Source organism: Lonchura striata, chromosome 21 (assembly GCF_050655825.1).
Source record: "Lonchura striata isolate lonStrDom1 chromosome 21, ASM5065582v1, whole genome shotgun sequence".
NCBI lineage: Eukaryota > Metazoa > Chordata > Aves > Passeriformes > Estrildidae > Lonchura > Lonchura striata.
Window position 1 is genome coordinate 6124006 of NC_140723.1, and position 15026 is coordinate 6139031.

At 42.4% G+C, this 15026-nt stretch overlaps 1 protein-coding gene across 1 annotated transcript in view; it reads left to right on the forward strand.

Moving 5' to 3' along the window:
• Positions 1 to 15026, forward strand: part of DHRS3 (dehydrogenase/reductase 3) — a 28434-nt gene that overhangs the window by 8826 nt on the left and 4582 nt on the right. Inside the window, exons 3-5 of the mRNA XM_021542046.4 lie at positions 12545 to 12688; positions 13833 to 13952; positions 14630 to 14868. Coding sequence (XP_021397721.2) covers positions 12545 to 12688; positions 13833 to 13952; positions 14630 to 14868 — 503 coding nt within the window. The remainder of the gene's footprint in view (positions 1 to 12544; positions 12689 to 13832; positions 13953 to 14629; positions 14869 to 15026) is intronic.

Genomic DNA, 15026 nt, shown 5'->3' on the forward strand with positions numbered 1-15026 from the left:
ATTTGACTAAAACATTTTAAAGGAATCAAAGATTTTATTATTCTTAAGGCTGCTGTGGAAACCTGCTTTATTAGAGTGATACTATGCAGTGGATAGTAAAATTACAAAGGAGGAACTTAGAAAATTCTAAATGCACTCTGAATTCCATTTCTCAAAGAGATCAGCAACCTTCAAAAGTCCTGGTTTTACATCAGACTGCCAGGGCAAATACCAGGAACTTAGCCTGACAGTAACTGAAAGTATCAAGGCAATTAAAAAAAAAAGTAAAAGAAAACCCAAAAAATTGAATAATTAGGACAAATAGATGATAATTATGAAGTTCACAGAAGCAGCCAGTTATTTAATTCTGCAAGAGTGATGGGGAGAAGAAAAAAGGTAACAGTTCTCTTGATTGCCTTCTCATAACTTCTCATAAAATTGGACCAAGGGTCTAGAAATTTGGTATCTTTCCCTCTGAGCAGTTTGAAAATGTCAGCTAATGATTGAGTATTTGAGTTTAAGTTTGAGTATTTGTTTTAAAATCCAGTAACAAATGCTGGTTAGTGCTAAGTGTTCACTTTCACTTTGATTCCTGTCCCAAACTGAAGGCACAAATAAACAGAATTGCTGCTTCAAGGTTTTCTGCAGGAAAGGGAGACTGGAAAGAAAATCTCTTCAAGACAGAGAACAGCCTCAGAGCTGACCACCGAGAGAGAACAACCCCTGGCATTTTTAAACCAGGAATATAAAGCAGAAATTATTAGAGATTTTTTTAGCTAGGCCCAGACTCTGTTCTTCAAAGCATCCTGTCAACATCCTGAAGAGTCGAAAAGTCAGACCCAGGCACTGCCAGATCCACTGGCTGATAACACTGACGCCAGGAGAAAAGGGTCAAATACATGTTGTTTGACCTTTATCCCAGTGGGGATTAAATTGATTCTAATTAATAGACTTGGGAATAGATGGGTACCTTGGCAGAGTTTGTAATTAATTTAAATTGTTCATCCCATTAGTTTAGCCATAAACTATGCATAATTACAGTGGGATTTTGTGGACAGCCACCCTTATGTTGCCACCTTCTTAATTACAATTTACTGACTGCAGTGCTGCAGAGCTTGTTTATTTTGATTAACACAGGGATTTCTGTTGTCTTACACTGCCTGAGCAAATGTGTCAGTGCTCCACTTATGGCAATAAAATCATGTTTGAAAGCAGCTCTGCTGAATCAGTTGTGCTTTAGGTGTGTGTCTGTGAGGTAAATGTGGCTCTCGGTGAGTAACCAGTGACAGTTGTACCTCTGAGTACACTTAACCAGCATAAAACTATAGATATTTTGAGGTGGTATAAAAACGATGCCTGGAAAAACTCTGTCTGTGATTATCCTGTAGTATGACACAGTTTTAGCAACAGATTAGAAAGAGTTTCTATAAAGGTGGGGTAGCAGTTGGTGTGACTTAGCTAATAATGTATTTCTTCCCTTATCTCAGTGAAAGAGCCAAGAAAAATAGGTGCAAATGGAGTTTTCACTCAGTCATTTTCCCAGGTGTATCCATGGGTATTCTGTCATTTTGGTAGGTCCTCTTTCCCAGTAAGTCCTGGACTAGAATCCTGCTGTCTGAACTTCTGTGAGTGCTGGCCTGTATCAGAAAGTCATAATTCAGCCACTGAAGATCTTACTTCAGTGTTTCTTAAAATCTTCACTAAGGAGCAAATGTCTCCTTTATGGCCAGGCCTACATTTAGAAGACAGAAGTCACCACTCAAAAAACCATGATCTTTTATGTGCTTATTACTGTGGTTTGCTCTATTTGCCCTTTGAATCGCCAGGTACACCCGAGATTTTCTTTGTGTCTGAAGAGCTGACAAACTTGCACCATTTTACCTGAAAGCAGAAATTCTTGGGTAATCTTTTTACTGGACCTCAAGAAAAATATCAAATATACCAAGCCTAAATTATGGGAGTGAAGAGTGTTGCTGTAAAGACACCGAACAGTTTGTCTTTCCATGCTCTTCAACAGAATGGATCAGCAATAACAGTGGGCAGTCAGATATTTTCTACATGAAGATTAAATTGGTGTTTGTCTTCCATCTGTCATTTCAGTCTCCTTGCTGGCAGTAAACACAGACAGCTTGTCTCTGATCAGCACTTGGTGGAGAGGGAATGGAAAATCCTGACATCCCCTTTCAGCAGCTTGGTTTGATGTTGACTACAACCTCAAATTCCCTGTACCCAACTCCTAAAAACTTCCCAGTGAGGACAAACTCAGCCCTAAGGAGACGAGGTCATGCTTCCAAGTGGGATATTAAAGACATCCAGCTGGTACAAGTGCTTCTTTCCCAAATGGTAACAGCTCAGGGCTGGCTCTGGCCACAGTGAGCTGTCAGGAATTATGTCAGAATATTTCCAAGGCCCTTGGGAAATGCAGGAGTCTGGCCATGCTGAACTGAGCTGTTTGATTTTGGGTTAGGGACGTGCTGGCTGTGCAATGCTGCAGCTTTTTGCTGCTGGATTGTAACCCAGGCCCCTTGGAGACCACTGTCCCTGCTGTGTTTATATTCCATGTGCTTATGGAAGTGGGTTTGCCTCTTCAAAAGCAAAGCCTTTAGCCATCAAAAGGGGTTCCAGGGTTTATTTCCCTGGATGATGATGTGCAACTGTGGCAGATTGTTGTGTGACACCTTTTCTGATGAAAGGGGGGTGTGTGCACACATGTGTGGGAAAGGGATTTGGCACTTTGTGTGTCCTTCAGAGCCAGAGTTCAGCAGTGGGTCAGCCAGCTCCTCCTGACATCACTGCACTTGTTTACAGCTCTCCCTGAGCCTTCCTGATGCCTTTGACCACTGACACCGTCCCATCGTAGTCCAGCATTTGTGCAAAACCACAAATTTAGAAGAGCATCTTACATTTATAAAGGGATTTTAGTTTCTCTTCCCCACTGACTTGAAAGGGACAATAAGAGATAGAAAATTCTTAACCACTGAAAATAAATTATGTTTATAAAATAAATTATATCAACTTATAAACTGCACATTTTCAGGTTGTTGTTGAAATTGTAAACCCACTAAATAATCAGAATGCTGGTTATAGACTGAAAAAAGATCCATCTCAGAGGGAGTTGATATATTTGGGATGAAGTTAGAATGGTTTCTTTAGCCACTGGAATAAACAAAAACAGTTAAAACACTTCTGGTTTGCATTTGAGTCTCATATTCAGGCCAAGTAGCATTATTTGTTTCAGAATCCAGGTTTCTAAGTGCAATTCCAGCACTGACAATCCATCACTGCTGCACGTGGGGATTGCTGTCCTTCTGGCCATTACTTCGGTTGGGTTTGTCACTTATATTTCAGTGGAAGCAAAAAGTGAATGTGAGTCAACCAAAAATAGGCCTGTTTTTTTAGGGCTACATTTCACACACTTTGTTGGAGCAGTTTCCAGATCCCCAATGCCCTGAAGCTGCTGGCAGGGAGGGAACCCTTCAGGCAAAGAGCTGTGCTTGTGACTACCTTGGAACACGCTGAGAATTATTGTGCCTCAGTATTCTATTTCTGCCCCTCAGCTAAATCTCAGTTACTGACCACCTTACTTCATATAGTTTATTTTATTGGAAAGGCAGGTTTGTCTCGTTCTGTGATAATTGATTTTATGTTCACATGGAAGTGAATTAACTTCATTTTTGCATTGCAGTGGCCTGGAAAGCATGCAGTCATATCCAAAAGATGGTCACTGCCAGGCAGCTGTAAGTTAGGAGTATGCTAAAGCTGGATTTTTATTTAAACCTCTTGTTTAAATAACTACCATTGTGTCAGAATCTGAACTTGAATTGCTTTGATCATTTCTGAGTAAAAGTAAGGAACCTCTGTTTTTACATTTAGATATAATTTTATTTAACCAGAACTGTGCTGTTTTTCACATTTTTTGAAAGCAAGGTGGCTACTTTATCTTAACAATGTATTGAAAAAATTGTATAATCAGTGGAAGACCCATGATGTATCCCTGGAGGGGAATTGTGCTCTGGAAGCTTACAGTCCTCTGATTTCCATCCTCCTTCTTTGATTTAATAGACTGAGAGAGTTAAATATGTCCTGAAAACTGCCATTTGTACAACTCATGAATAGATTTTAGAGATTCTGCTCTGTTGCATAGCAACAGCCACCATTAAAAAATAACATTTTGAAAAGCACATGAAAAGATAGGCAACCAGTTAAGCATTTCAATATTGAAGCTTTCTTCTAAGCAGTGTCCTTTATTTCTTCAACTAAAATTCTTACAAGAAAGGCACCTTTTGACAGCTTTTATATGGTTTGAAAATGGTAGCAGTTCAATTTTTCTGGAGGCAGAGAAAGGCTTGTAGGGGAGCTTGTCTGGAGCAGTTGCTGGTGTTCAGTTTATACACAAATTTAAGGCAGGCTATTTTAACTCCAATACTTCTCCAGTAACCTCACGGGAGAAGTTATTTTTTCAGTCAAGAGCTGCATCCTATTATGCACATGGATGATCTGGAGCATATTTTAGCCCTTTCTGGAGGGCAGTTTATAATGACAGCATTGGCAACATTATTCACCCTTAGGTTTCTGTGGCTATTTTTGTTGCAAACCTTCTCCCAGCTTAACAAATTCAAACCCTTCCCTAGTTTTTCTTTTCAGTGATGTTTTTAGTATAGCATCAAATTAATAAATCTATATTTTTTTATTTTTATAAAGCTTGTAGAGAATTTTTTATATATTCCCAAAAATAAGCGAAGTGCTGGTGAATTGCTCAACATGATTTAGCTTGGAGCAAAGCTGAAGGTGTTCTGAATTAAAGCTGACAATTCTTTAAACTGGTAATGCAGCATAACTAATGCTTTTATAAGCCATGCAGAGTCTAGCCTAGGAGTCAGTGCTGTCCCTGGGGGGATGCAGTGGCCAGCCCTCTACACTGGAAGTTAAAACCACCCAGCATTTCAAGGTTAGGCTGCTCTGCTCCAGAATTAATCTCAGAAATAAAAAGGCAAACTGTACAGAAGAATCCACCTCGACTGGCACTGAGTTTGTAGCTCTTTAATTTTTCTTTTGCATACATTTATATTGTCAGGTTTTCCATTTTGTTAGTTAAGAAGTAGCACACTTTTCAGTTAATTGTTAGTTGAAGGGGCAATTTGTGGCCAGTTTTGCCCAGTCAGGTGAGATAATACTGTATAGGAACCACTTCTTTATTCCATATGTCCTTTTCTCCTAACATTACCTTGTAATCTAACTTTTGGATTTTCCAAGAATAGTTATTATTCAGTGTAGACATAACTTTGCATTGTAGTAAATGTCTAACTCTCTAACATGAACGTCTAACCTGTCACAGGTTCTTCACCCACAGAGTTACATGCAGTAAGTAAAAATAATAATGCAGCATTTTGGAAGAAAAATGTGCACACAGCTAAACTTCAGTGATGCTGAAATATCCCGTCAGACCATCACAGTAATTTCTTTTTCCCCTTTGAAATGTTATTTGCTGACTTTCTATCCCTTCATCTTGCAGGACAAAAGAGCTTTCTGCACCTGCATATTTACCCTCCCCACAATTTCCTGAGATCTCTGTGGACGTTTTTATGGGAACCTGGATTATAGGGATGCCGTGCCAAGCAAACGGAGGCGGCAGCAGCACACTAGTTATTTTTGCAGGGTGGAGTATTATATTTCTATTGGTGGATGTCTCCAAAGCCTTACCTCAACTACAGAACTTTTCTAACCCCTCTCCCCACCCCCAGATTCGCCACTTCTCCCTCCTCTGCAGCCAGAGAAATCTTCCTGCGGGATATTTCTGGGTTGGATTTGCAGGATAATTCTGCTTTGCATCCCTGCATCAGCGCTTCTCACAAGTGGCAAGACATCCACCCTTACAAATCTGTCCTTTTTTTGCCCCACAGATGCTTCCAGGGACCTTGCAGGGTGGGTGACAGCTTGTGGCCACTTGGTGCATTTTGTGCACTCGGTTTGACCCTGCCCCAGCGTTAATGGAATTGTAAAGGCTGACTCCTGCCTGACCTCTCCTTGCAAACAACCCTCACCCTTGCCCTTCCTCCCTGCTCCCAGCAGAGCTGCCAGGAGCTGCTCCCAAGGCAGTCTGCAGTTCCTGCTGCAGACGAAAGCAATTGGAAAAAAAACACTGGGAAAAAAAAAGAGAAAAATTCAGCATGGGGCCACCTGTCCTTACATAGTCCTGACTGTGAGAACAGTGGGCATTTGTTCCCTTCCCTTCTTTAAATGCCTGTGTGCACACAGAAAATCACACGTTTTCTCTCCAAGGAAGGCCTCTGTTGAACAGCAGGCAGGTGTTGACATACTCCTCTGTGATTTTATTTTTTAGGTGCTGTTTGGTTTCTTTAAGAGGGAAAAAGGGATGGCTGAGGTACATCTGGAATTGACTGTTGTTTAGGTGAATAATGTTAATCCCATTGAGTGCTAAGTCAACATATAAACTAATAAAAGTTCTGACTCCAGACTAAAAGGATTGGAATTCGCTCCTTTAGCCACCTTCTGAAGTCTCTTTAGCCCTAACTTTTAATCTCATTACTATATGTTACTCCTGGACTTAAACCAGTTTATAATAAAGTCTGTGGTTTGTGTTTACCGGGGTGGCAGGATTAAATTTAAATTCAATTCTTACAGGCTTTACAACTGCAAAATAGTAATCCTGAAAAGGTTGTATGTAAAATAGATACAACTTACTCTCTTGATTCTCCACATTAACATGCAACTTTCTCACACCTTTTCTCATACCTTCTCCTTTGCAGCTTTGATATTCGCTGTGGGAAATGAGAGGAATTCTCCACCGGGCTGCTTTGTTTGCTTACCTTTGCAGAAGTGTCACTAAGGGGCTGGGTTAAGTATTTTGACCTACTTCAGGCATCACAAGGTTCTTTTTTTTTTGTTGGTTTTTTTTTTTTTTTTTTTTCCTTTCTAAAGCAAAGATTGGCTTTTCACACTGCAGGGCCACACCTTTCCATCTTCCAGTAATCAGCCTTTAGCTGCCTCTCCCACGGAGAACTCCTGAAAGAACTTGTCTGCCTTTGCCTGGGGCCAAGAGAGGGGAAGGGGTGGAGGAGAAAACTCTTCTGCCATTGACAGGCAAAGGACGTGGAGCTTTTGAGGGATTTAGGTCCCTTTCTCACGAGATGCAAAACCCTGCCAGGATTATGGGACACACTGGAATGCACTTTTTTCGGAGGACAGGCTGTGAGTTAGTACTACCAGGCAGTTGTGAATATAGGGGGGATAAGGCTGGCATACTTCAGTGGATTATCTACACTTTGTACTTCCTAAAAGTATGCAGGAACTCGGAGTGTTGGGAGCAGAAAGGCTTTCTGTGTTTGAACAAAGCTCTGTGCAATTACAGATACCAGCTCACACAGAGCAACTTTTGTTCCCCTGCACTAGGAAGGAGGTTGAAAGGGGGAATGAAGTTTGTTGACCTACCAACTACTTCCTATCTCTGCTGATCTGGGGCTGGGAGTTGTGCTTGATTCGTGGAGGCAGCAAGAGGCAGGAAGGGCATTTGTGTCTCTCTGCAACACTTTAATATTTCAGTGTCTTCAGATTGTATCAGGGAATTGCTTAGTGAATCATAAAATGGAGAAGCTTTCAGAATGGAAGTTGTATCTGCTAATCACAACCCACCTTGTGCTGTAGAAGAGCACAAGTGAATAATTCTTGACTCAAATACCACCCAATAGTGGCAGTTGTGGTAGGACACCTTTCCAATACTGCTCCAGCTCACTGGAGGCAGAAATTCTAGCACAGCAGGTTTGCTGAAGATACAGTGCCAAAATAATTGATGATGTAAAAGGGCAGCATTCCTTTGCTGCTGTTCTTTAATTGTGCTAGCAGTAAAATCAGACTGAACGAGTTAACTAGCCTTGTAAATGATGTTAAATTAGCTCTAACCTCGTGTCCTGCACTAGTAATATCCTTCAGTCTCTAGAAGCATTGATCACATGTTTATATTGTGGTTGATAGTGGCTTCAGTCTGGACCAGTTTATATAAATTAGTGGCTTTATCTGATTTTGCGGTGGTCAGGAGCATAACTCTTCTTGTGTTATGGTGAAAGTCAGGCTTTGGCCCTGCAGGCAGGACTGGGGCTTTTGGCAGAAGCCAGTGCAGGTCTGTGTTAGACAGCCTTGCCTTAGTCCAGCAGCAGCAAAACCCTTCCCTCTGCTCCCCTCTGACCTCGGGACAGGCTCATTAGCAGATTAAATCCGGAGTTAAGGGATCCAGAATTAATCCTCTGGGAGCAGAGGATACAGTGCCCGCCCCTCCAGCTGAAAGGATTTTCCTAAGGTCAGATAAGGAGCTCTGTGACTCCAGATCAACAGGTAAGGTTTGTTTTGCAAAAATCCATTAATAAATCCTGGGAAAATCTGCACCAAGTGTGATGTCACAACCCTTGCCTACTTTGAAGTTCATCAAGGGGAGGAGGGCACGTAGAGTTCCTCCGTCATCATAAATCTCTTTCTCCCTGTGTTCAGGGGTGGGATCCTGCCCTGCTGCCTCAGCAGCCTGGAGTGTCAGGGATGGCTTTCCCATTCCACCTGCCTCCTGGGGTCACACCGAGGCAAGCGTGGGCAGGAAGCCTTGGAGCAGGATTATCCACCTCCCCAGCAGCTGCCCTCACCAGTTCTCTGGTCAGTAACTCTGTGAAAGGAGAACTTGTCTGGTGCAGCAGGAACAGGCAGGCAGGAGAGGATCACGAGAGATGAAGAGGAGGAAGAAATAAGGGCTGGATTCTTTCCAGGAGGGAAAACTGTCTGTCCAAGAATTTATCCAAAATGCAAATTAAATATTCCTCTGTCCACCACTAAGTTATGGCTGTGCAGCATCCTGACAGGCTGGAAAATCATGAACACAGTGCCTCTCCTTATTCCTTCTCATTTTCCTCTGTCCAGACAGGAACTTCTGTGTCTGTTGGAGTCATTCTCAGCTTCCATTTGGGACACACTTACTGCCAATTTAGACTTGCACTTAGAAAGGAAAGAGGAGACAGACCAGACTCTGAGCCCCATGTCTACATTTGAAAAATTGTGCTTCCTAATAAAACGGACCATTTCCCAAACCACAGGTCTGGACTCCTCATGAATGCAGAGCCCTCGAATCCCAGCTGGGGCAGGGTGAAGTGATGCCTTTCTTGGTGTTCACTGAGCAGAGAATAATATTCCTTTATCCCAAGGGTTGCATCCCAAGGGAAGTGAAGAGCCAAGTGTTTGGGTGAGCTCACGGGGCAGCAGCAAGCAGCAGGGTTTGTTCAGAGAACTGAGGAGTTTGTAGCAAATCTCAGGACCTAGAAAACCTCAGAAACATCAGAAAACTGCTGTGTTGCCTATGCAGAAAGAGTATAAACCAAGCCCTTCCCAAAGATGTTCAGCAGCAACAGAAGCCTCGACTGTGAGACAAATGCAGCAACTCCAGACTTGTCTCGCTGTAAGATCTGATGTCCTGGGAGGCTGGGGGGAAGCCTGTGCCAATTCAGTCTGGCCAGATGTAAGAGAGAAATTTAAAGTCTCATATGATCTCATAGGAGCAGTCAAGCTTGAATTTGGACCAAAAGCACATTGTATTGAGTTCTGAGTTTTATCCATCTGTAAAAAGTAGCAGAAATGATGGCAGGAGCCCTCACTTCCCACTGGGTCATCAGGGACCTCTCACAAAAGAATGGTCTTTTATTTACTGCCTTTCTCTTACACAGGCTTAAGCCTTCACCTGAGTGTGGACAGTATCAAAGACACGAAATCTTCTCATGGAAAGACGTCAGTGTTGAAATTAATGTTGTCAGCAGGATAAGCAGCAAATTCTGTCTTCCCCAGATGGCCCAGATTTTAACGGGGTCACCTTGCAGGACTTGCCTGTAGGATATTAAAGGTCTCAATGAAACTGTTGGGGCATAAAAAAATTGTATATCCAAGAGTTGTATCACAGACAGATGTGCCTTTGACAGGTCATCCTTTGCTTAACTGTTCTTCCACGTATATTTCCTGACATTCAATGCATCAGTGGTAGCTCCTGGGAATAGGAGGCTGTATGGATGTTTGAAACAGATTGAAGTGAAGAGTGAGGGATCTACTTTTTATTTAGCAATAGCAGTGTGAAGTGCTGGAGTATTAGATATGTGAGCAGTTTCCTGCCTTACACTCTCCTTGTCTGACACCTTATTTCTCTTTCTCTCCTCTTCCTGTCCCACCTTCCATCACTTTTCAGCAAGTCACTTCATTTTTAAGTGTGCACATTGACTAATCCAACCCTGCAAAAAGGGTGAAGTTCACCCGGATGCAAAACTCTGTGGGTATCAGACTCGATGTTTGCAGTTGATATTTTGTGGTGGTTTTTTTTCCTCCCCTTTCCACAGAGGTTTTTTCCTCCCCCTTGCCATGTGGGTTGTGAAAGGGAGAGCAAGTGTGCATGTGCTCGCAGCTGAACAGTATTTTGTAAATACTTCCTGAGAGCTTGTGAAATTTCTCACATGGTCTTGATTTCCCTTCAAGTCTGCAGTGTACACATGAAAAATATTCCTCGGTCTAGCCCTGGGATCAGAAGTGAGCAAATAGCCATCAGTTTTACAAGCTTTGAGGAGATGCCAAGCCCTGATGGCCAAGGGTGATAGGCTGAGATTTTAGAAGCCAGGCCAGTGCACAAGCTGCAATTTCAGCCATATGCTTTCTTATAGTTTTTAAGTGTGATCACAGCTTTTTCCTTGAAAATTACTTCCCCTGAGATAAGATTTCCCATGAAATGGCTCTGGCATATTTATGCACACTCTGAAGTTTCTAGTTAACCAGATTTGCTAGTGCTCTGGAGAATTCGAGGATATAAATCTTATCAGTCTGGGTGTGTTTGTGTTCACAGATGTGCCAAGGACGTGGAAATGGGATTAATTGTAAATGTAACTTGTTTAGGAAGTGGTTGAGGATTTGGGTACTTCTGCGTTTTAGCCTTGCTCGGGCACACTAAAGAGATCTTTGACCCTGCCAGAGATTAGTTTTAGTACCAGTTATGAGATAAGCTTAGCTAGTCCTTAAAAATAAGCATGTTAAAGCTCCCCGCCAGAGATTTGTTGTGGGGTAAGAATACTGCGCACATAATTTTTTTATGTTTATATTGCTGTTATTAAGTTAATTGCAGGGATTGAGCAGTGATATAAGCAGTGATGCAATTCAGACCTTTTTCTTTCTGTTCTTTCAAATTTCAGAAAACGGAGAGATTCTTTAATGCGTAAGTGTGCTTATTTTTAACCATTAAAAAAATCAATATACTGGTCAGATTTATAGAGGCTCAGTACACAGTAGTGTGAGAAGGAGCTATAATCCTGGATCACACATGCTTGGAAATTGCACCTTAATTTTGCATTTTCAATGTAGCAACCATTTCTTCTCTCTCTTTTGGATCTTGCTCTTAGAGTCACAGAACAGTCAGCTGATTGCAGTAACATGCTCCATTCAGTAATTTATTTTTTGCAGAACAACAGTGACTCACCATTTATAACATGATAAATGCTGAGAAGACTTAGTTAAAGACCAAAAACCATAGATCTATTAATTCATAGATGTCTTAAGTAACAGAGATGAAATTATATTCCTTCCTGTAGCCTTAAAAAATAGGAAATAAGGTTGTGTGCTCAGAAAAAATATTGTGGCTACATCTGTTTAGCTGCAGATTAATGTTTTGAAGGACAGTGGTGGAAGCCCCATCTCAAACTTGATGTTTTTGCCTCACTAGAAAGAATTGCACTGGACAAAGCCCCATGATAAAGTTAATGAACCTGGTGACTTTTCAAGTTATTTCTATTTCTGACCTCACTGATGGTGTAGAAATGCAGACAGGGTTGGCTGGTTATGTCTCATTGTAAATCAGATTCACGCTCCATTATTTGAATATTTGTTCTATAAGTGTTCCGAATTCTCTTTGTACAAGAAGCAGCGTTAAATTTTTATTTTGTTAAAAGGCAGTGGCAAGTGAAATCCTGCATATAGGAGCTGCAAAATAAATTCATGCTTGAAATTTCTCACTTCGGAAGTCTCTTGCAGGATGAGCACTGGTTTGAAATGCACCTGAGACACCAGCCTGCAAATGGCATGGCAAATAATAAATAGGCTGGAAAAATACATTTTACTGCAGAGCAAATTTTACATCCACATGTAAAACAAGAAGTAGAGAACACACCACATATTCAGGAAGGTCTGTGGTTTTAGGATAAATTTGTCATTCTGTACGTGTGTATTGCAAAAACAGGGAGAGATTTGGAATGACATGATGCAGAAAAATTTCCAAACATTCCATATACCGGTCACATTAGGCTTAAGGTCTGAGTTTTTGTTTTAGCTTGTGTTGCTTGTAAAGAATCTGTAAACAGAGGATCAGCAGTGGAACACGGGTCCCACTTGATACTCCCCATGTAACAGAAAGTCATTGCTTTTCTTAAATGAAGCAAAACAACAGTGAAAACACATCAAAGATTCCCATCAAGCTGCTGAAGTCAGAAGCATGTTTTAATTATTTTAGATACGAAACAGAAGCAGTTGGACTAACAAAAGTTTCTTGCTGCAGATCATCCTGTGGGGTCGGACTGAGAAATGCCTGAAGGAGACCACGGAGGAGATCAGGATGATGGGGACAGAGTGCCACTACTTCATCTGCGACGTGGGCAACCGCGAGGAGGTCTATCGGCAAGCCAAGGCCGTGCGGGAGAAGGTCTGGGACCACGCTGTTGGGAGGGGGCTGAGGGGGCTGGCTGTGGGGAGCACTGAGCTCCAGGAGGGCTTGGATGGATGGAGATGAAAGATCTCTGAAGGATGCTCTCAGGATATCAGGTTTATTAGGGATGGAGAAAGGTCTTGCTTGGAGCTGCCAGATGCAGCACGGGGCAAGGCTTGAGGGGATGGGGAGGGGAGAGACAAGGGGTTGAGAGGATGCTCCAGGAGAAGGGGGAAGTTCCAAGAGGGCATCTGGCTCCTCAGGGACTCCTTATCAGGGGGCTTCAAGGTGGGCTGGAACAAGACTTGGGCCAATGTTTCAGGGTAGGGTTACAGGTGTGGGATGAACCGTACATTTTTGGGGTTGAGATGGAACAGTCCATTTGACTTTTGGACTTATTTGTAGATAAGGGTGTTGTCCAGCCAGTAGGAGAGATTGTTTTCATCCTGGCTGTACTATCGTAAATCTTTTGCCAGGCAATTCTATTTATCCATCCTTTCCAACAGCTGGGGGCATCACTCTGAACAAAAGGAGACTCAGGAGGGACCTTCTGGCTCTGCACAATTCCCTGACAGGAGAGTGCCACCAGCAGGGTCCGGCTCTCCTCCCAGGGAATAGGCACAGGATGAGAGGAAATGGCTTCAAGTTGCACCAAGGAGGGTTTAGATTGGGTATTAGTGAAAATCTTTCCATGGAAAAGGTTGTAAAGCATCCAAATAGGCTGTCCAGGGCAGTAGTGGAGGCATCATCCCTGGAAGTGTTCAAAAACCATGTGGATGGGGCACCTGGGGACATGGGTTAGTGCTGAACACAGTGGTGGAGCTGCCTTGATGGTTGGACTTGATGATCTCAAAGGTCTTTTCCAAACTTAACAATTTTGTGATTCAGTATTTGATGAGAGAAAAAAAATATATTGGGAAAAAGAAGGGTGACCATGCAGATAAAATTGTACAAAGTCCAGCTACCTATATGAGGTGATCCAAAGGATCACCAGGCCCGTAGGCAAGAATGTCAAACACAATGAAAATAACGATTTGGGCAATCGTTATTTGAAATTTGGGCAATAATGGCTATTCAGCTCTAATGGAAATGACTGGTTTGTGAGGAGAGAGACCGTTTGTCACAAGGTTTTTTTTTGCAGGTGGGTGACATCACCATCCTGGTGAACAATGCTGCTGTGGTTCATGGCAAGAGCCTGATGGACAGCGACGACGATGCACTGCTCAAATCCCAGCACATCAACACCCTGGGACAGTTCTGGGTGAGAGAAGCTCTCGTGTCCCATGTAGAGTGACAGATTACAGTCAGATGCTTGTTAAAACCAGTCTGTCTTGAAAACAAGAGAGAAAAAACAATGTAAGGGGCAAAGGCTGGAGGAGAGAGGTCAAAACTGAACATATTTTTTTCAGTAGTACTCAGTATTTGATGCTCTTTATTCCCATTCTGTGATTTGCAGTAAAACATTTGATGTCTTTGTCAAAGTCTGAGCTCACAGAGGAGTTTCCTGTATGGTGATGTGAAGGGAACATCAGAGTGTGGGACTACAGGGAAGGGAGCTGTGAAACTCAGACCATTTTGAATCAGACAATAGAAATGAAAAAGAGCTGCTTGTGATTTCATCACTTAGATGAACACTTTATCCTGTAAAAGTTCTTAAGCCTAGAAGGCACTCTGTTCATGGCCTTTATCTGGGGAGTACTGCTTATGTATGTGCTGGGAAAGACTTTTCTTGTGTTTCTACACAAACTTTGCCCTCTTAGGATCTCAGAAAATGACAAAACAACAAGGTCCTCTCCCCTCCTTTCATCACATAATGAACAGGAACACTTGGGCTTGTTGTGTCTGTGTCACCCTGTTTTTTTCAGTCGATGCTGTTTTTGTTGTATCACTGCTAAGCAAATTATTTTTTTTTCTTCTTTTAACTCTCTTATTCTTCAGACCACCAAAGCATTCCTGCCTAGGATGCTGGAGCTCCAGAATGGGCACATTGTTTGCCTGAACTCTGTCCTGGCCTTGTCAGCCATCCCTGGTGCCATTGACTATTGCACCTCCAAAGCCTCATCCTTTGCTTTCATGGAGAGCCTGACCCTGGGGCTGCTGGACTGTCCTGGAGTGAATGCCACCACAGTCCTGCCCTTCCACACCAGCACAGAGATGTTCCAGGGCATGAGAATCAGGTCAGTCCAGGGCAACTAGAATAAAGCATCTCATTTTAAATGAATCATCAGAATACACTCCTAATTAATGCTTCGTTTCGTTAAGAGAATTTGATGTCTCATTTGGCTGCCTGGGAACAGAGGGTCACTTTAGGCCACCTGGGACTCATCAGACTGGT